General features: G+C 38.5%; 2 protein-coding genes across 6 annotated transcripts; one reads left to right on the top strand and one right to left on the bottom strand.

Moving 5' to 3' along the window:
• Positions 1-3118: 3118 nt before the first annotated feature.
• LOC131009607 (glycylpeptide N-tetradecanoyltransferase 1-like) lies at positions 3119-5137 on the bottom strand. Its single transcript, XM_057937025.1, has 2 exons — positions 4914-5137; positions 3119-4230 (listed from the first exon to the last, which is right to left on the bottom strand). Exon 2 carries the CDS (start codon positions 4217-4219, stop codon positions 3119-3121), a length of 1101 nt encoding a protein of 366 aa, XP_057793008.1. The 5' UTR covers positions 4220-4230; positions 4914-5137.
• A 663-nt stretch (positions 5138-5800) lies between these two features.
• LOC130991016 (aminopeptidase M1-like) lies at positions 5801-17809 on the top strand. 5 transcript variants are annotated; one of them, XM_057915224.1, is made up of 19 exons: positions 5801-5936; positions 6852-6997; positions 7193-7311; positions 7702-7891; positions 13032-13125; positions 13209-13362; positions 13481-13585; positions 13672-13788; positions 13855-13968; positions 14049-14231; positions 14323-14596; positions 14688-14809; positions 14889-14986; positions 15068-15245; positions 15318-15432; positions 15495-15562; positions 15639-15716; positions 17224-17301; positions 17486-17809. In XM_057915224.1, the coding sequence occupies exons 2-19, from the start codon at positions 6970-6972 to the stop codon at positions 17669-17671; spliced, it is 2301 nt and encodes a 766-aa protein (XP_057771207.1). In that variant the 5' UTR covers positions 5801-5936; positions 6852-6969; the 3' UTR covers positions 17672-17809. The 5 variants fall into 5 exon arrangements, 4 of the variants coding, with proteins under 4 accessions (XP_057771207.1, XP_057771213.1, XP_057771221.1 ...); XM_057915230.1 differs by having other exon boundaries at positions 7196-7311; XM_057915219.1 differs by lacking the exon at positions 5801-5936 and adding an exon at positions 6318-6709 and having other exon boundaries at positions 7209-7311.
• Positions 17810-21155: the final 3346 nt, after the last annotated feature.

The raw sequence follows: 21155 nt of genomic DNA on the forward strand, positions 1-21155 counted from the left end.
CATCGGATTGGTCGGGCCGACCCTATCGGGTGCCGGACTATTCGGTTACGGGCTAATCGGGTTGTAATTTTTATCGGGTTGAAAATATTCAACCCTAACCCTCTCGGGTGGCGGGATAATCGGGCCAGCCCATCGGGTTTTGGGTTAGATTGACATCCCTAGCCGCAAGTGTATAGGTGCAATTGTGTATAGGCAAGTAAGGTCGAATCCACAGATACTAATTAATATCAATTCCTATCCTAGAACATTATTCTTTATCTGGATAACCGAAAAAATGGATTTTTATTTTTAAGACTAAAGAAAATAAATAGCAGGAATGAAATAAACTGAGCTGAGAAATATGGAAATCAAATATAAGTAAACATCCCAAGGCAAAGGTTTCAACAGATTCGAATAACCAACATATTTAATTCAATATCAATATAATTTTCCTAAGACAATCTCAAAGCTAGTCTATATATACCCACTCACGTGGCATACAAACAGTTGATTACATGCAAGACTACCATCCCTGGATCACCTTTCTAACATGATCCCAAAAGTTCCTAGGATTAATGTCCTCACAAGTATAAATTCCCTTTAGAATTAAATAACTGTGTTCTATATTCTTAATTCAAGTAATAATTATCATCTCCCGATATCAAATTAAAACCTAAGATTATGCTAAATTGGTGGCCAATCAATAAACCAAACAATATACACAAGAAGGAAAAATAACTTGATTAATTGAATCAAAAACTGTCAAAAATCCAAATATGTTTACTCCCTAAACCCTAGGAATAAATTGTTCTAGCCACACATAGATATATGAACTAGATCAATAATAATAATAAAATGAATAAACATTCATAAATAAACCGTAAAGAAAATCCGTGAATATTCAGTTCTTGCTCAGGATATGTTCTTTGTCTCTGCTCTCAAAAAGATCTAAACATTGGCAAAAGGTCCCCTCAACAAGTTTTTAAGGGGTATTTATATGCCCTAGGTCTTGTAGTATTCTTCCAACTCCAAAAATCGCGCTTTTTCACTTAAAATCCGAATTGGGCGAGAAAAAACGGTCCCTACGCGGTTGACCAACGCGGCCGCGTGCTTGGCTGCGCGTGCTGTGTCGCGCGGTCTAGCTGCACGGCCGCACGGCTCTGCCGCTTGGTCGCCTCGAAATTCCCAAGACTCGCACGCAGCCGGGGCGTGCGGCTCCGCCGCTTGGTCGCCTTGAAATCCCCTGGACTCGCACGCGGCTGGAGCGTGCAGCTTTGCATGCGGCCACGTGTCCTCCGACACGCGGTCTTCCAGGCCTCCGTTCTCCTTCGTCCGATGTCTGATTTGAACTCCGTTTGCTCCTACGGACTCGTCTCTTCGTATACTTTGCTTCAACTTCATCAAAATCTTCCCAAAGCGAGTTCAAAAATCTATAAAAATAGCACAAACACGGACAAGTAGTCTATTCCACAAAATATGCAAATTCGACACTAGACAACTCAACTAACTCGATAAAATCACCCAAGACACTAAAGAATAACGCGAAATAGGAGTGAAAATACATGTAAATCACGGATCCAGGAATTTTTTTTTTGGGGGGGGGGGGCTGAACCTGTATGGAAGCCCCCCGGGATTTTTTTTAATATAATATATAGTAATTAATAAATAATTATTTTTTTGTCATTAGTTCAACCATAATAATAAAAGCGTACAATAGTTTCATTCATTAAATGTGTAGTACATTACAAATAATCTATGAATAGATACTTTGCGAACCTGAGCTAGTCGTCTTTGTTTGAGAAAGCAATAACAATTGATTTCGACGTGTACTCATTGATTGAAAACGTTGCAAAATCTTTTCGTTGTCAATTATTGAGAAATGTATGCACACGATTTTTAAAGAAAATAAAAATATTTTATTAATTTTATATCTTTGTTTATTTTGAAATCTTATGAAATCCAAGATTAAATATGATATATTATTAATAAAGATATTAATATATTTCAAAGATAGAAATTAATTTATTTGGCAGCAAGTCAAATATTAATATTGATATATATCAATCTTCAAGAGCCAATATGTTCATGTCACGTCAACCCTAGACCCATAATCATGAGGACTTTGGCCCAAAGCCTAACTTTTCCTACAACAATAAATAAGGGTCTTTATATCAGTTCTAAACACACCAAATCACAATTCAAACAATTCAAGAGCTCAAGAATTGGAGGAGAATTCTCTACGACGAACTTCTCTCCAATATTCAAGGTGTCCCTTCAAGGTTCAAGCTGCTATTCGTGGAAGCAGCCGAAAGCTAAAGTCAAACCCAACGTTCGATCCAGAAACAAGGCATAGGCCCTCTGCAACAACGTTATAAAGTCCAAAGCTCAAGGTTCAAGGCATTCTTCGTGGAAGCAACCCAACGTTCAAGGTTCAAGGCGTTCTTCGTGGAAGCAGCCCAAAACTCAAGTCAAGTTCAACGTTAGACCCAGAAATAAGGCGAAAGCCCTCTGCATCAACGTTATAAAGCCCAAAACTCAAATCAAACCAAACGTTTGATCCAAAAACAAGGCATAGGCCCTCTGCATCAACGTCCCAAAGCTCTAAGCCCAAGTCAAGCCCAACATTTATTCCAGAAACAACGCTAAGATCATCCACATCAACGTCATAAAGCTCAAAGATCAAGTCCAAGAAGATCGAAGGCATATTTCTCCAACAAATCTCAAGGGCTACTAAAAGATCATCCAAGAATTAACTTGAAGAGAAAAATAATAGGAACAAATAGAGATATCAACCCGCGACAAATTCATTTCGATCCATATATTTTAGATTTGTACATGTTTTTGTATTTCATTTATTGAATACATAAATTTGTGTTTACAAGAAAATTTTCTTCTCAATATACACGATCAAACTGTCATTTATCCACTCATTTTTCATACGGTTTCGCAAATCAGTCATAACAATCTTCATTGCAGAAAATGTTCTTTCAACAGAAGCAGTAGCTACGGGTAAAACCAATGTTAACTCAATCATTCAAAAAACCAATTAAAAAACTAAATGATTACCACTTTTACCCATTTCCTGAGCAAGACTTCCAAATTGCTAATTGCTGAAAATCGAGAATATGCCGAACAAATGCTATGAAATTACGGAGTTGTTGTGGAAGGCATAGTGATAAGAGTAGGCACCCTTCAGAATTGAGTGGTTCTGGCTGCCATGTATTGAGCAGGAGATCGTGTAAAAACTGCATAAATCAGTTATTTCATGGCTTTCAGGACTTTCAACCAGATAGGCATCAATGACATCTTCCTTGGGCAGCAGCCAGTGCTCGACATCATTCTTGTCAAAATCTGGCGCCACAACGAACTGCTTCAAGTAATTCCTAAGCAAACGAGTAACTGCAGGCACGTCGTGTGGTTCCATCTTTCTGAAGCCAGGAGTCGTGGTTTGCTCTGGTAGCTTGTAAAAATTGATGAATTCGCTCATGGTCCATGCACCAAGTCTACAAAATCCAACATCAATAAGCTTCTTCGGATTCAACGACCTGTGCCAGAACATAAAAGTTGTTATTGGTGTAGGAAGAACAGCGGCAGCAGTATAAGCTGCCTGCCATACATTCTCCAAACGAACCCTCCGACTAAGCTCCTTAATCATGACAGGAGCAAGACTCCTTGATTGGAGCTTCTTGTGAACACACAGAAAATTTACCTCTGCAAGCAGCACCACAGCATCACGGACACGAATTTTTGCAGGGATCCCAGTAATGAACGCAACCAGTTTCTTTGAAGTCTTCACCCTTAACCCGATGTGCCAGCTCCGGAAATAACCAGGAGGGCGAAGTGCCCATCGAAGAAACTCTTTCGAGTAGTTGAATCTGAACATGTTGTCATTGTAATCAATGTAGTTATTGGTCAATAAAGTATACACCTCACTACACACCTCCTCTGAGTCCAGATCGCATGTAACCAATTCATAGGGAGGTGGAAGATTATATGGCTCTTGCTTGACTTCAGACAGCGGTGTTGGTTGCTCAATCGGGCCTTCAGGCAAGCGCGTATCTCCAAGATCCTTAAACTGGCAAACTGGTTGGGTCTCCCAAAATTTATGCCTCTTTTTAAGTGAGAAGGACTCTTGAACCTTTCTTGCCAATGAATCAATGGACGTTTCAATTTCATTCACCGAAGGTGCATTATTCTTGTTAGAGGGAATGTTTTTGGCTGAAGCATCGTTGTCAGCCATTCTCAAAAAACCTACTCTGACATTTGTAAGACAAGAAGCACGAATCATATTTCTAAATAAGCCATAAGAATATAAGATACCAATCAAATCCTCATTAACATCTCAGCAGTTTAGCAATAAGGTTCTCTAACGACTACGAAATGTGCCACGAATGCTCCCCGAGCAGCTTGCAATGACACACCATAACATTCACTTGCACACATATGAAACTAGTCCATCAATACACTGGATTTAATGCTTTAACACTAAGATTTAACACCAAAAAACATAATTACAGACAACTTTAACTATAAGTATTCGGCTTAGCTCGGTTTGTGTATTTTGTGTGGCAGTCATCTCTTTAAGCAGAACAGTTCATTACTAGGAAATTTTGAAAACTCAGAATACAAGTTTACAATTTCATATCTCTAAACTTTGTTTTGCAGCTTTTTTATTCCTCCAATTTCCCTAATTTGATTTTCTAATTCTCCCTAAAATCTCAACAGAGTAATTTTTACAGATAGATATAGTTCCATTTCCATCCTTATATATTTATTCCTGCAATATACTCAATTTCACTCTTCTAAAATTAAAGATCGTTAATTTTGTATAAGCATTAAATATGTATAGTAAGCACACACAAACTGCAATTTTAACAAGGAAAGTCGACTACTATAATTTTAGTTTAGACAAAAAAGCACAAAACTACTTTTACGTGACGGCAAGCAGAATCGGCGAAGTGGGGACTGCAGCGGCGGAAACGGGGTGTAGACGGCGGAGTGGAGATTACCACGGCGGCAGCGAAGAGGTAGGCTGGGGACGATACACGGCAAGGCAGCGGCGGTAGAATGACTTCTCTCTTCAATTTGGGGATTTTGGAATGGAGGGAGTGTGAGCGTGATACTCGTACGGTCGTACCGTCGAGGTGAAAGTTTTGACTTTGAAAAAGGTAAGAATTTTGACTTTTGATACGCAGTTTAACTTTACCTTTTTTCTACTGTAATAAAATTTCCTTTACTTTTCTATTTTTCTATTCCTTCTTTTAATAAAAGGAACGTTTACAAAATTAGAAATAATTAAGAATGTTTATTTTGTAGAAAGTAAAGATGATTTTCGATCATTTTTTTGCTTCATTTTGCTCTCGTCTATAAGAAGGTTTGAGACCTTCAATACTTTTTAAATTATTAATTTCATATCCTTTTTTTCATGCCCAAATAATCTTGAATGTAAATGCTACTCCCTCCATTTTTTTTAAGTGTCCTATGGAAAAAAAAGTACAGATATCAAGAAAGTTGGAGTATTACTTTTGTGCCCATATTTATTATTTTCAAAGTGTAATAAATTTATTCTCAACTTTTGAAATAGGACACTTAAAAAGGGGTAAAATAAGAACTTTGTCATTTTTTATTCTCAAATTTTGAAATAGGACACTTGAAAAGGAACAATAAATTTATATTAATAGGACACTTAAAAAAAACAGAGGGAGTAGTTTTTTGTCCGCAATATGCAAGATGACAGGTTACTTACAATTGTCACATATTTATACACATCGATAATAGGATCCATTATTTTTTTAAATAATCCTATTAATGAAGTACACTTCCATCTTGGAGGAGAAAACCTTGGCATCTCTCTGTTTTAGAGAAACCTGTATTTCACAATTCATGAATGCACATGTTCGAGCAGCTCTTCTTCCGCCTCACATGCGCCAATCAACCAAAAACACCGACATTTTCTGGTGAGTTCATAGCTATCCTATTAGGGACTCCAAATTGTGGGACCCTTTATTTAAAAAGCACTGGAGCTGTCGTTCTTCAAATTACCCTTCATTTTTACCCTTAATAGAATCGTTTGAAGCAATGGAAGAATTTGCTCGACAAATTTGATATGAAATCGAGTGTTTTTTTTTTTATTAGCTTTAAACATTGCCTTCTCTGGACCCCTTTCAGCAGCCCACTAGTTTGACTTATGGTGTTTAGAATTTTTGAACTGATGATTATTGATTGGCTTATGAGCTTGCAATTATTTTTTGCTCCTCAAATATATATTTTAATATAGATATGATATCTAGCTAGCCACTCACATATAATACAGCTAAAATGGCCATTCCAATCATTTAAAAATTAGTTAATCCACACAAAAGCACAAAGAAAGATACAAAAAGCAAATCTTCATAATATACACTCTGTAGTGTCTTAATTCTGTTTTTCATCCCATCTAGGCTAAAATTCCTTTCAGAAATACAGAAAAGAATCAAAAGAATTGACAGTAGATAGTGCTGAGATGGAAATTCAAGAACAAACGATCGAGAAATTTAAAGGGCAGGCAAGACTTCCTGAATTTGCAGTCCCAAAACGCTATGAGCTTACTTTAAAACTGGATCTCTCTGCTTGCACTTTTTCTGGATGTGTAGCTATTGATGCTTCCATCAACGAACCCACGAAGTTTCTGGTCTTGAATGCACTCGAACTCGTTGTTCATCGAGTCTCCTTCACCAGCTCTCAGAAACAAGTATTTCTTTTGGAGCCCATATATCTGTTGATTGTGATTTTTAATATTACTTTGGTTGATTGCTGATCTCTTCTTTTTCCATTTCCTTGATCTAATTGAGTATGATCTGTTCTTGTTTTTTTTCTTTTGTTTTTTCTTGCAGAAATATGTTCCATCTGATATAGTGGTGGATAGTAATGATGAGATTCTTGTTTTGGTGTTCAAAGAGGTATTGGAAGTGGGATATGGCTTATTGGAGATTGAGTTTTCAGGGTTGCTAAATGAACATCTCTATGGCCTATATAGATGGTAATATTTCTGATTATTCATTTCTCGATAAGATAATAGGACAAAAAAAAAGTTAAGGGAATTTTGTGTGTATACAGTGATTTGAGCAAAGCTTACAGAAGTTGGAAGGTGGTGTTTTTGAAAAATGTTGCTAACTTGTAATGTAACGAGTCCTTATTCGGGTGAAACTTCGTAAACGTTGCTTGCTGATTTTAGCAGTGCATCACTGCAGTACTTACTCTGATAAAGGAGAGAAGAAGAATATGGCAGCAACTCAATTTCAGGCAGTGGACGCACGGAGATGTTTTCCATGCTGGGATGAACCTGCTCTCAAGGTCAAAAGATGAGATAGTTTCTGTCTCCAATAGGATTGAAATTAAAATTTCCTATCTAATAATCCAAAAATATTGAACTAATATAATGTTTCTTTGTGCCAAAAAGTTCTGGATCATACAAGTTTCTGAACGCCTTCTGGAATATCTAATCATTAACATGAATGGAGTTTAGTTCTAGTAACAGTTCCTTTTGTATTGGAAATCGGTGCTTCTATGTTCAGTTTAGTCATAATAAATGTTAAGGATGAGATTTAGACATAGAAGAAACCATTTCATTGTGTTTAGATCATTTTCTTCTAATGATCCTTTTCTGTTATTGTTATGGATTTAATTTGCTTCTTTCCTTCCCATTTTGCTCTCTGCTCGTCTGATAGATTTCCGCCGTTGCAGGCCACCTTTAAGATAACGTTGGAAAACATTCCATCCGAATTGACAGCATTGTCTAACATGCCGGTTTCTGAGGAGAAAGTCCATGGGCATCTCAAGACCGTTCACTTTGAAGAGTCAATACTTATGTCTACTTACTTGGTGGCTATCGTAGTTGGTTTGTTCGACTACATTGAAGACACAACAGATGATGGTATCCGAACAATCAAGAATATATCGGTGTTTTGTTAGTAAAAAATGGAAGTAGGTAGCCACCTACCACCTCCACCAATTGTCACCTACCACCATTTGCCACCTACCACCTCCACCATTTGCCTATAAATTAACATCTTCTGCAGCATCCCAAACACAACAACAACAACACCAAACAACCATCAAAGCTTTCTACTAGAGAGAGATAGAGAAAGAGAGAGAGAAAAATTCTTGTGAGAGAAAACTTCAGTGTGGAAGTTATACACGAGTGATAAAAGTGAGTTGAGAGATAGCCTCTGCGTAGGCATATACAAAATACAGTGTGGTATTTTTGTTGTACTCCTCCTTTTGAGATTCTCTAATATATTGGTGTGGGTCCGTGGACGTAGGCAGTTTGGCCGAACCACGTTAAAAATATCGGTGTCATTTATTTTTCTCATTTCATATCGGTCGATATCCAAAATATTGCGTCTAATTCCCCAACAACTGGTATCAGAGCCACGTTGGTGGCGGAAATTTTTTTTCTTGCGCTGGTACTATTCACGTGCGCAACGGTAATTATTCTTTTAAAATTCTTAGTATGCTCTGTGGTTGCAGTGTAAACTGAACCTCCACATCAGAAACGAATTTTTTGAGAAAATTATCGTGTTTTCTGATCGAGTGGGAGCAATGTCGACCGACGATAAAATTTCCAAAATGGAGAAATTCAATGGTGTGAATTTTGGATTTTGGAAAATGCAAATGGAGGATTACTTGTACCAGAAGGACCTGTATAAACCCTTGAAGGAAAAGCCAGAGGATATGAAGGACGACGAGTGGGAGGTGCTTGATCGAAAAGCACTCGGCGCAATCAGACTGACCTTATCAAAGTCAGTCGCCTTCAACATAAAGCATGAGAAGACAACAGCGTCTCTCATGAAAGCTTTATCCAGCATGTACGAGCAGCCGTCTGCAGCAAATAAAGTTCATTTGATCAAGAAATTGTTCAATATGAAAATGACGGAGAGCGGAAGATTTGGAGAACATTTGAACGAGTTCAACGAAGTGACGGACCAACTTACCACGGTGGACATCAAATTCGATGATGAGGTCCGGGCTTTGTTAATTCTTGGGCAGTTACCTGAGAGCTGGAATGGCACAGTTACGGCCATTAGCAGCTCTGCCGGTAAGTCCAAAATGAAGTTCGATGATGTCGTGAGCATGATCTTAACCGAGGAGATCCGGAGGCAGTCAGATGTAGTCTCCACTTCAGGTGCCGCTTTAAATGCAGAAAGCAGAGGCAGAAACTCAAACAGAAGTCAAGGGCGTGGACGGAGCAAGTCAAGGAATGGCAGGCAGAGCTCCAGGATCCACAAGAATTCCAACAAATCAAAGTCTGTTGAATGTTGGAACTGTGGTCAGGTCGGACACTACAGAACGCAGTGTAAAGTACCTTCAAAGGGAAACGAGACAAAGACCGAAGCCAATGTTGTGGCTGAAGAAGAAGGCGATGCCTTGATATGTTCCATGGAGAAAAGGGCCGAGTATTGGGTCATAGACTCTGGAGCATCTTTCCATGCCACCTCGAATCGAAATTCCTTCATAAATTACATGTCGGGAAATTTCGGAGAAGTTTATCTTGGAGATGATCATCCATGCAGCGTGGTGGGCATAGGAGAAGTACAGATCAAACTCAATGGATCTGTATGGAAATTGAAGGACGTGAGACACATTCCAGAGTTGAGGAAGAACTTGATCTCCGTCAAGCAATTGTCAAGAGAAGGATGTGATACACACTTCTCTGGTGATTATTGGAAAATCACTAAGGGCGCAATGATTCTTGCACGTGGCAAGGATACTGGAAGCCTATACACAACGATGAATGCGTGTGTGACAATTGCAGTTGCTGATAGCAAGAAGAATGCAAATCTGTGGCACCAAAGACTTGGGCACATGAGCCAGAAAGGGCTCAAGTATATGCATTCGAAAGGGAAACTACCAGAGCTTCAGTCTGTTGATATAGACTTTTGCGAAAGTTGTATCTACGGGAAGCAGAAGAGGGTGAGTTTCAATACCAGTGGTAGAACTCCGAAGCAAGTAAAGCTTGAGTTAGTCCACACAGATGTTTGGGGCCCAGCAGCAGTTTCATCCAATGGCGGAAAGTCTTACTTTGTGACTTTCATCGATGACCACTCGAGAAAGGTGTGGGTTTACTTCTTGAGACACAAGTCAGAGGTGTTCGAGGCGTTCAAGAAGTGGAAGGCCATGGTGGAAAATGAAACTGGCTTACGGATAAAGAAGTTGAGATCCGATAATGGTGGAGAATACGAAGATATGGCGTTCAAGAAATTTTGTTACCAGGATGGCATCAAGTTAGAAAGGACGTTGCCAGGGACACCACAACAAAATGGAGTTGCAGAACGCATGAACCGGACGTTGACAGAAAGAGCTAGGAGCATGAGGATACATGCAGGACTGCCAACACAATTTTGGGCAGAAGCTGTCAACACAGCGGCATATCTCGTTAACCATGGGCCATCTGTACCATTGGAGTACAGAATACCTGAGGAAGTTTGGAGCGGCAAAGAAATTAAACTTTCTCACTTGAAAGTATTTGGTTGTGTCGCGTATGTACACATTAGTGATAATGCCAGGAGTAAGCTCGACTCCAAATCACTAAAATGTACTTTCATTGGATATGGTGGAGATGAGTTCGGGTACCGTTTTTGGGATGACAAAAACAGGAAGGTCATTCGAAGCAGGAATGTCATATTCAATGAAAATGTGATGTACAAGGACAGGAATGCAGTTCAGTCCACCGATACAACAAGTGACGATCCAACATACGTTGATCCAGATGATACTGCAGAGTGCAGTACATCAAAGCAAACAGATGAAGGTTTGCAGACGGAGGAGCCCAACTCTGAGGCTGATCCACCACAGTCTCCAGTTCCAGCTCCAACTCCTATACCCAGGAGGTCATCTCGACCTCATGTTCCAAACAGGAAGTACATGAATCAAATGTTACTGACCGATGCTGGTGAACCTGAATTCTATGAAGAAGCATGTCAAGTCGGAGATTCTGTCAAGTGGGAGCTTGCAATGAAAGAAGAGATAAAATCTCTTATCTCTAATATGACGTGGGAACTAGTTGAGTTGCCCAAAGGAAAGAAAGCTCTACACAACAAATGGGTGTACAGAATCAAAGAAGAGCATGATGGTTCAAAGCGATATAAGGCAAGATTGGTAGTCAAAGGTTTCCAACAGGAAGAAGGAATTGACTACACAGATATCTTTGCTCCGGTTGTAAAGTTGACAACAATCCGATCGGTCCTGAGTATTGTTGCAACGGAGGACTTGCATCTAGAGCAGTTAGATGTGAAAACTGCTTTCCTCAATGGTGACTTAGAGGAGGAAATATACATGCAACAACCAGATGGATTCTCTGTCAAAGGAAAGGAGAAGCTGGTGTGCAAGTTGAAAAAGAGCCTGTATGGCTTGAAGCAAGCTCCGAAGCAATGGTACAAGAAGTTTGATGGATTCATGCAGAAAAATGGCTACATGAAGTGCAATGCTGACCATTGTTGTTACTTCAAGAGGTTCGAGTCCAGCTATATCATCTTGCTACTTTATGTTGATGACATGTTAGTAGCCGGCTCAGACTTGAACGAAATCAAGAAGTTGAAAAGGCAGCTTTCAGCGGAGTTCGAGATGAAGGACTTAGGAGAAGCAAAGCAAATTCTCGGGATGAGAATTTACAGAGACAAGCAAAAAGGTGTTTTGCAGTTGTCTCAGGCCAACTACGTCAATCGAATCTTGCAAAGATTCAACATGAGCAGTGCTAAACCGGTTAGCTCAGCATTAGCTAACCATTTCCGCCTATCCAAAGAGCATTCTCCAAAAACTAAGGAGGAAAGAGACTTCATGGCTAAAATTCCTTACGCCTCAGCCATTGGAAGTCTGATGTATGCCATGGTCTGTACTAGACCAGATATCGCTCATGCAGTGGGAGTTGTGAGCAGATTTATGGCAAATCCAGGAAAGCAGCATTGGGAAGCAGTAAAGTGGATATTGAGATATCTACGTGGATCTACTGATAGATGCTTGTGTTTTCGACGAGGTGATGTTGCACTACAAGGTTTTGTAGATGCAGATTTTGCCGGTGAGGTAGATCGCAGGAGAAGCACTACCGGTTATGTCTTTACTGTTGGCACGACTACTGTTAGTTGGATCTCGCAGATACAAAAGATTGTTGCTTTATCCACTACAGAAGCAGAGTACGTGGCAATCACCGAGGCTAGCAAAGAAATGATCTGGTTACAAGGGTTGTTGGCAGAATTGGGTTTTGATCAGACGAAGAATGTCTTGCACAGCGATAGTCAGAGTGCGATACATCTGGCAAAGAATTCAGCATTTCATTCTAGAACAAAGCATATTGGACTTCGTTATCATTTCATCAGATCTCTGTTGGAGGATGAGGTGTTAATACTTGAAAAGATCCAAGGAGCTCAAAATCCAGCCGACATGCTTACAAAGGCAGTAACCATTGATAAATTGAAGTTGTGCTCAGCTTCAATTGGTTTGCTAGAATGACAAAGACAGAAAGGCTGCTGCGTTGATCGAGGTGTGAAGACAGATTGAAATCAGTCTTCAAGTGGGAGATTGTTAGTAAAAAATGGAAGTAGGTAGCCACCTACCACCTCCACCAATTGCCACCTACCACCATTTGCCACCTACCACCTCCACCATTTGCCTATAAATTAACATCTTCTGCAGCATCCCAAACACAACAACAACAACACCAAACAACCATCAAAGCTTTCTACTAGAGAGAGATAGAGAAAGAGAGAGAGAAAAATTCTTGTGAGAGAAAACTTCAGTGTGGAAGTTATACACGAGTGATAAAAGTGAGTTGAGAGATAGCCTCTGCGTAGGCATATACAAAATACAGTGTGGTATTTTTGTTGTACTCCTCCTTTTGAGATTCTCTAATATATTGGTGTGGGTCCGTGGACGTAGGCAGTTTGGCCGAACCACGTTAAAAATATCGGTGTCATTTATTTTTCTCATTTCATATCGGTCGATATCCAAAATATTGCGTCTAATTCCCCAACATGTTTTTCTATCTTTGGTGAATTCTTTACTCCCATATGTCCATGCAGGAATCAAAGTCCGGTCCTATTGCCCAGTAGGTAAAAGTGATAAGGGCAAGTTTGCTCTCGATATTGCTATGAAGACACTCAGTTTTTTCAAAATGTAAGATATCTATGGATCTATCTTCTTCTTTGAAATCAAGATTAATAAAGCAATCTGGTTTCCATTTGATGGAATTTCCATAGGTATTTCTCGACACCATATCCACTTCCAAAAATGGATATGGTTGCAGTTCCTGAGTTTTCTGATGCAGCCATGGAGAATTATGGTTTGATTACATTCAGAGAGAGCGAGCTCCTTCTTGATGAATTGCACTCCGCAGCAGCTAACATACAGAGGGTATGTGAAGAAGTAGTTTACGAAATTACTTTGTTCTCAAATACAGTACTACTTTTCTAAGAGGATTCCTGTTTCTTACATTCCATATATAATAGTATCATCTTTTTTTCCAATGCAGCTAACAATCGTCGTAGCTCATGAAGTTGCTCATCACTGGTTTGGTAACTTGGTGACAATGGAATGGTGGACTGATCTATGGCTTAATGAGGGCTTTGCTACATGGGTAAATTTTTTGATTTCCTTTGTATGGACTAAAATATTGTTGCTTTCTTTTTTTTTTCCTAATTTGGCCATTGCTGATGCTTTTAGGTGAGTTATTTGGTTACTGACAAACTATTCCCTGAATGGAACATTTGGAACCGATTTCTTCAAGAGACGGAAGACGGCTTGCAAATGGATGCATTGGAAAAATCACATCCAATTGAGGTAACATCCTGTCATGTCTTCCAAGACTAGTCTTTCTGTTGAATAACATGAGATCTTGTACTGCAGATTGAAATATCTCGAGCTCGAGAAGTTCTCGAATATTTTGACGACATAAGCTATAGAAAGGGGTGTTCCGTTATCAGGATGCTAACAAATTTCCTTGGTGACGAGATTTTCCAGGTGCGTTGCTCAGGTCTATCTTTCTCATGTGATCCAAGAAAAGCGAACTACTGACTTTGATTATCCTTGTTGTGAGGCAGAAGTCATTAGCTTTGTACACGAAGAAGTTCCGATTCAGCAATGCCAAGACAGAAGATCTATGGAAGGTTATCGCAGAGACTTCAGGAGTGGAAGTCGACAAAATCATGAACATGTGGACAAAGCAAAAGGGCTACCCTGTTATCACAGCAAAGCTGAAGGGCACTACATGCGAATTCGAACAGGTTTTTAGTTTCTAAAGAGAGACAAAAAGCCATTGTTTTGCGATGAATACTGGAAAAGTTAATTAATCTCATTCTTCTCTGCCATGTTCAGACCCATTTTTTGTCTTCAGCACTGGATTCTGATGCTCAATGGATAGTTCCGGTGACGTTGTGCGTATCTTCATACGAAAACCAGAAGAAATTTCTGTTAGAAGCTAAAAATGGGCAGTTGGATATTGGAGACATAGAAAACATTGAAGAGAATTGGTGGATCAAAATTAATGTCCACCAAGCTGGTTTCTACAGGGTGAAATATGACGATGATCTTGAAGCTCAGCTACGGAAAGCTGTAGCGAGCAATTACTTATCAGCATCAGATGAATTCGGTTAGTGGCACTCTCTAATACCCTTATTCATGATGGTTTCATATATACAGAGATTCAAGCTTTACAAATTCAGTTTAATCTTCTTCGAAAGGGATTTTGGACGACGCGTTTGCTCTCTGTGAGGCATGCTTGACACCGTTCTCGTCTTTGCTTCACTTGATGGATATGTACAGGAAGGATCTGGAATATATCGTGTTGATAAGGCTCATCAATGTAAATTCTCTTCTTTTTTTCTGTTAAATTACTAACATTCATTTTTTGAGGAACATTGTGTTAAATCTTTATTACACAGATGTGCTACAGTGCTTCAAGAATCATAAGAGATGCCATTCCAGATTTGGAGTCTAATTTAAAGCAATTCTTCACCAGTCTCCTCCAACCACATGCGGAGTGAGAAACATCAATGTCGAAGAATATATGTAAAAAATTTATTTGTCATTTTTTTCTCAAGATTGATGGTTTCTTGGACAGGAAACTGGGCTGGGATGCCGTACCGGGTGAAAGCCAATTAGATGAACTAAAAAGGGAGCAGGTTTTGACAGCACTAGCGAATCTCGATCATCTTCAGACGAAAGAGGAAGCAATAAATCGTTTCCAAGCATACCTGGAGGATAAAAACACCTCATTACTTCCAGTTAACACCAGAAAGGTAGCATCAAATATTTCTGTTCTGATCCACTGTTTCTCTCACTAACCTGTTCCATTCAAATGTCTTTGATAGGCTGCCTACGTAGCAGTGATGAGAAATACGAGCAGTGCAGATAAAACCGGGTTGAGGTGGCTGCAAAAGCTATACAAAGAAGTCGATGCAGTTCAAGAAAAGACAAGGATTTTGCGTAAGGTATAGTTAAAAACTTCATAAAATGTGCAAATTCTAACTGCGTGTTGCCTCTTGCAGGCTGCATCGGTTCTTCTCCCGACCCCGCTATAGTTTCAGAAGTTCTTGACTTCATGTTATCGGATGAGGTACGACAATGAAAAGCAACGCCATCAAGAACTGTTATGCTTTATCTGGGAATTTACTACTTTTGCTCATGTGAAGGTTCCTCAACAAGATATAGTCTATGTGCTTCGGGTTTTAAGCTGGGAAGGTCGCGCCATGGCATGGATGTGGCTTAAGGTACGCGTTAGCTCACTGCATTTCGACTCACTTACTCAGGGTCGTCCCTGACCTAGGCGAAAATGAAAAAATTGCCCCTCAAGAAATGAAATTTTAATATTTTTGTTGTCAGCTAGAAATGGCAGATATCGTCTTCGATATTTTGTTTGTGTGGCTACGTAACTTTAATCTATAAAGTGCAGTAAACCAAAAATCAACGATCAAATAGTTATTGAAATAATTTAAGTCTTCTAGCATTTTGAGAAATAAAATCATCAAGATCAAGTAGTTTTCAATACCTCGTTTTCAATGCATAAAAGTATTCTATTGAAACTACAATAATAGGTATAGTTCATAATATCCTACATGCAATAAAAACATTAGAAAAGCAATATAAAGTTTTAACAAATTCAAGAGCATCACTAACCGACTTTATTATGATAGTATCTGTAGCACTTGCAATTCTAAAAATAAATCTTCAGAATCAATGTTAGTTAATATCTTTCTAATAAATTTAAGATTAATAAATACTCATTAAGTTAAAATTTGGGCTCCTCAAATTTGGGGGCCTTTAAGCCTTTGCCCTTTCATTCATGAAGAAGGGCCGACTGTGTTGGAAAAGATAGGGTATCTGGACAATTTTTTTCTTAAGGTGCATTTAGAGGGTGTTTGGCTAAGTTTATTTTAAAGAGCTTATAAGCTCTTGGAGCTTATAAGATATCATTTTTAAGAGCTTATAAGTTGTCAAAGTGTTTGGATAATTGAGCTTATAAGCTAGAGAGAGAATTTTTTGTTAGAGAGAGAGAATTTTTTGTTAGAGAGAGAAAATATTTTTTTAGAGAAAGAAAATCGAAGAAAAATGAAGTTGAATGATATATAATGAAAATAATAAATTATAGTTAAAAAATATTTGTAAAATGATTGTTGCATATGAGATTATAAAAAAATAAGTTGGGGTAGAAGAATTTATTTTTTGGGGAGCTTATAAGCTCTTGGAGCTTATTTTTGGAACTTATAATAGTATCATCTTTTTTCCCCCACAATTGGAACTTATAAGCTGTTTGAGAGCTTATTTTGCCAAACACTTTAGATGAACTTATAAGCTCATAAACAGCTTATAAGCTGTTTTGAGGAGCTTATAAGCTCAGCCAAACACTTTGGTTGTAAAATTTTCATTAGAAAATAATGGATAAGAAAAGATGAGAAAATATTATCATTTTCTCTTTTTTCTTATCACATGTTTACTAGAGATGAAAAGATGAGAAAATGTTGAAAATATTTTCACATCCCTACCTTAGGAGTTAGGATATATTATCCAACATTGGAGAGAAAATGAGTGAAAGGGGGCTGCCCAAGAAAATATTCCACCCCGCCCGGAGAAAAATTTTCATCATAATAAATATGTGAAAATGCTGGAAAATGGGTGAAAATATATTTTTTTCTCTCATTTTCTATCAAAGTAAACACACCCTTAATGAATTCGTTTCAAGAGATGGACCAGATGGTAAATGCTTTCCCATTTTTGCAGGAAAACTGGGATCTGATACTGAAGAAATGGGGAAAGGAGACGCTTCTTACTTATTTCATACGAGACATTATCACACCGGTAAGTGACAACAACACAACTATTGATTGTCTACTAAGATGAATTGAAATTTTGTGATATCTCAAGGCCCTTGACAATTTCTAGCGTTTAAATTAATTTAGCTCGATTCATATCCCATTAAAAAGGTGGAATTGGATAAATACTAGTAATAAGGATAAAAATACTCAATCATACTTGTGTCCAGTTCTGCAGCGATGATGTGGCGGACGAAGCTGAAGTGTTTTTCGGTGGAGACGACACTCTTCCCTCCATCGCGCTAACTCTGAAGCAAAGTCTGGAAAAGGTGAGGATCAAGGCAAGATGGGTTGAACACATAAAGCAGGAAAAACAACTTCTTGTAGCGTTGGTGGAGAGATTGGCTTCCAAATAATGTGCTCTTGAATCATGATGTGTGAAATCCATCATTTACCACTAAGATCTAAACATATTACTTGTACAAGGATGTTGTAAAAGATACTCCCTCCGTTACATTATTAGTTCTATTATTAGTGATTCACTTTTTCCTTTAGCTGTCCCATTGTGGCTTATTTTATAATAATAAAAATTAAGTTTTTGAACCCTATAATTTTTAATCAATTTTATACTCTCTTTAATTTCCATACCCAAAAATAGCGAATCACTAAATAATGAAATGAATGGAGTAAAGGTTGTATAAACTATAAACTTGAAAATTATTGTATTGTAGGACCATGTTCCACTTATTTTATAGTTCAACAACTGAGAGGTATGAAGAAACTGAAGAATGTCTTTGTGAAAAGCACTAACGATTTAATTTTTAAGTAGAAATTTGCATGATTCGGCTCGTATACATAACTCGATCTGCACTTTAATCATGTAATTGAATAATTATTTATCACCTTAAAATTAAATAAATTATTTAATGATCTTCTAATCGATTTTATTAATCTCATCCACCAAACCATGCATTATAGCATTTGATGCGACGTTTATAGCAGAAGATCGGGCTAGTCCAAAGTTATCAGGCTTTTCCAAAAGATGGGTTGACCCGAAACTTTATTGAACCGGAACTAATGGAATCGAACCAGGTCCGAAACAATTTTGAGTGGGCCTGGCCCATCCTAAAATTCCATCAGGCCTAAACTCTTTTGAGTCCAACCCGGCCCAAAGCCGAGCGAGGCTGGCTTGTTTTGCCACCTTTATATTGGATATTGGTCAAATAAATTCGATACCATATGTAACATGAAATTATTCTTCAACATAATACAACTAGAGCTATGATATACTCCCTCCAGATTTAATAAAATAGATGGTGATTTTTTGTAATAGAGAAAATGTCTCACTATTGTATGAAATGAGTGATTTATATTTGAATTAAGAATGATTTTTTTGTAAATAATGAATATTTATAAGGATAAAATATATATGGGGTCGTGTTCTAAAAAAAGTGTTATATTTTTTGTTAACGCCAAAAATGATAAAAGTATCATATTTGTCGTAGATGGATAGAGTATTTTTTTAAAACACAAATACTCATGTGCAACCGGTTGCACCGTGCAACTGATTTCCAGAATGACACTACTTCATTCGGAAAATAACACTTGAACATTTCTGAATGACCTACTTCCACAAACAAATGACACTTAAAGATCTTCAAGTGTCATTTGTATATTAAAGTAGTTTTTCATCGAAATTCGAGGGCTACGAAATATTTTTTCTTCAAATAGCATGTATATGTCTAAAGCTACGACAATCCATATAATCTAATCCACATAAAAATCCTCTCCATGAACATGTCAATAGTAATTAATGTTTAAAGTCAAGTCTCGACTCTCGAGTTCATTATGTTTAAAAATTTTATTCATCTAATAATAGTAATAAAAATCCGTCAAAAAAAAAATAATAGTAATAAAAAAAATCGTATTAGAAAATCCAAGTGGGTCCAACCTGTAGCTCGCAAGTCACAACCATTCAGAGCCCCTTCCTTGTCTGGCCCAAATACCTTACAATTCAACCCATCTATTTTAGCCCTATCTCTGGGTTATAAAATTATCAAAAACACCGAGTTTGAATTTGTTTATTGGGTTAATAGCCAGAAAATACATGAACTTTCACTGAATTTGCAAATTGCACATGACCTTCAAAAATGACCTCAGAATACATGACCTTTTAATTTAATTGTAAATTGCACACGCGTTGACCAACACATTAATCTCTGCTGATGTGGCTCCCAGAATTTTCCTACGTGGACGACCGGCGTTCAAGTAATACGACGTCGTTTTGTAGTTATATTTAACGCTCAAAACGACGTCGTTTTGAGTGATTATAACTATTAAAAAAAAACCCAAAATCTGTAAACCACCGCCACCGCCTGAAACCAGCCACCCCAATCCACCACCACCGCCTACATCCAACCACCACCGCCCCAATCGAACCCTGAATCCAGCCACCCCAATCCACCACCACCGCCTACATCCACCACCCCAATCGAACCCTGAATCCAGCCACCCCAATCCAACCACCGCCTGATCAGCCACCCCAATCAAATCCTCACAAGACTCCATTTTCTCACAAGATCTGCAAATAGAGAAGGAAATGAACGGCAAATGAACCTCCGTCGCCGATTTCAAGTTCTCAAGGTCGGTGCAGACTTGGAGCCACTGAGCGAGATCACCGGAGTCATTGCGCGAACCTAGGGAGAATCCTCAGATCTGCACATGAGCCCAGATCTGGTGCGCCTCTCACTTCATACACGAGTCACAGAGCACTCATTCTCTGCTACTTCCGCTAGGCAGCCGCAGCGGAGGAGGGTTTTCAGGGGCGCCGGCGGAGGAGGATGAAGGAGATGATGGTTTGAAGAGGAACATAAGAGAAGAAGAATTTCAGAGATGAGAAGAAGAATTTGAAGAGGAACAGAGGGGCGGAGGAAGAGGGCGTGGAACGATGGCCAATCGCCGGTCCTCGTCGGCCCCTCAGCAGCGACGACGACTCTCTTACAGACGGAGAATGAGAGAGAGCTAGGGCTCGGTTTAGGAGAAGATTTCCAACTCAGTCAGAGGCAGCGCCGGAGGTTAGGGCTCGGTTTAGGAGAAATGGATCGATTATCGAAGGTCAGAGGCGGCGTCGGATCGAAATGGTCTTCAATTTTGTTTTTTTCAATTTTGTTTTTTTTTTTTTGTTTTTTTTAATATTAAGAGTAATGCCATGTCAAAAAAAAAAAGTGTGTATTGTGGAGCTACACGTGTAAAAAATTCCACGTGTAATGCCATGTATGTAGGGGTGTAAACAAACCAAGCCGCTCGCGAACTATTCGGAGCTCGGCTCGAAAAAAGCTCGTTCAAGTTCGTTTAGAGAAGCTCGATAAATAAACAAACCAAACTTGAGCTTAGTAGTATTCGGCTCGTTAGCTCGTGAACATGTTCGTCAAGTGATTCAGCTTGAAAAATATAAATTATTAGTATATACAACTTATATTTATCCACTAAAATTAATAATAATTGTATTAAATCTCTAATTAATTTTATTTGTCATAAGAAAATAATTAATATATTTATTATTTTAAATAAAATAATTTATTTTTAAAATAAAATAATCAATATTTTGAATATAAATATAAATTTAGAAAGTTCGTATAGGCTCGATTAGGCTCGTGAGCCGCTCGCGAGCCTCAAAGTATTCGGTAAGTAAAGTTCGGGATTCGATTCGATACTAAACAAACCAAACTTGAGCACACCACTATTCGGTTCGGCTCGGTTCGATTACACCCCTACATGTATGTTAAATATTGTCCACGTCATCGCCGGTCAAACTTAAAAGTGATCGGAACTTTCACCGTGTGCAATTTGCAATTAAATTAAAATGTGATGTATTCTGGGGCTATTTTTGAAGGTCATGTG

Source organism: Salvia miltiorrhiza, chromosome 1 (assembly GCF_028751815.1).
Source record: "Salvia miltiorrhiza cultivar Shanhuang (shh) chromosome 1, IMPLAD_Smil_shh, whole genome shotgun sequence".
In the NCBI taxonomy this organism is placed as follows: Eukaryota; Viridiplantae; Streptophyta; class Magnoliopsida; order Lamiales; family Lamiaceae; genus Salvia; species Salvia miltiorrhiza.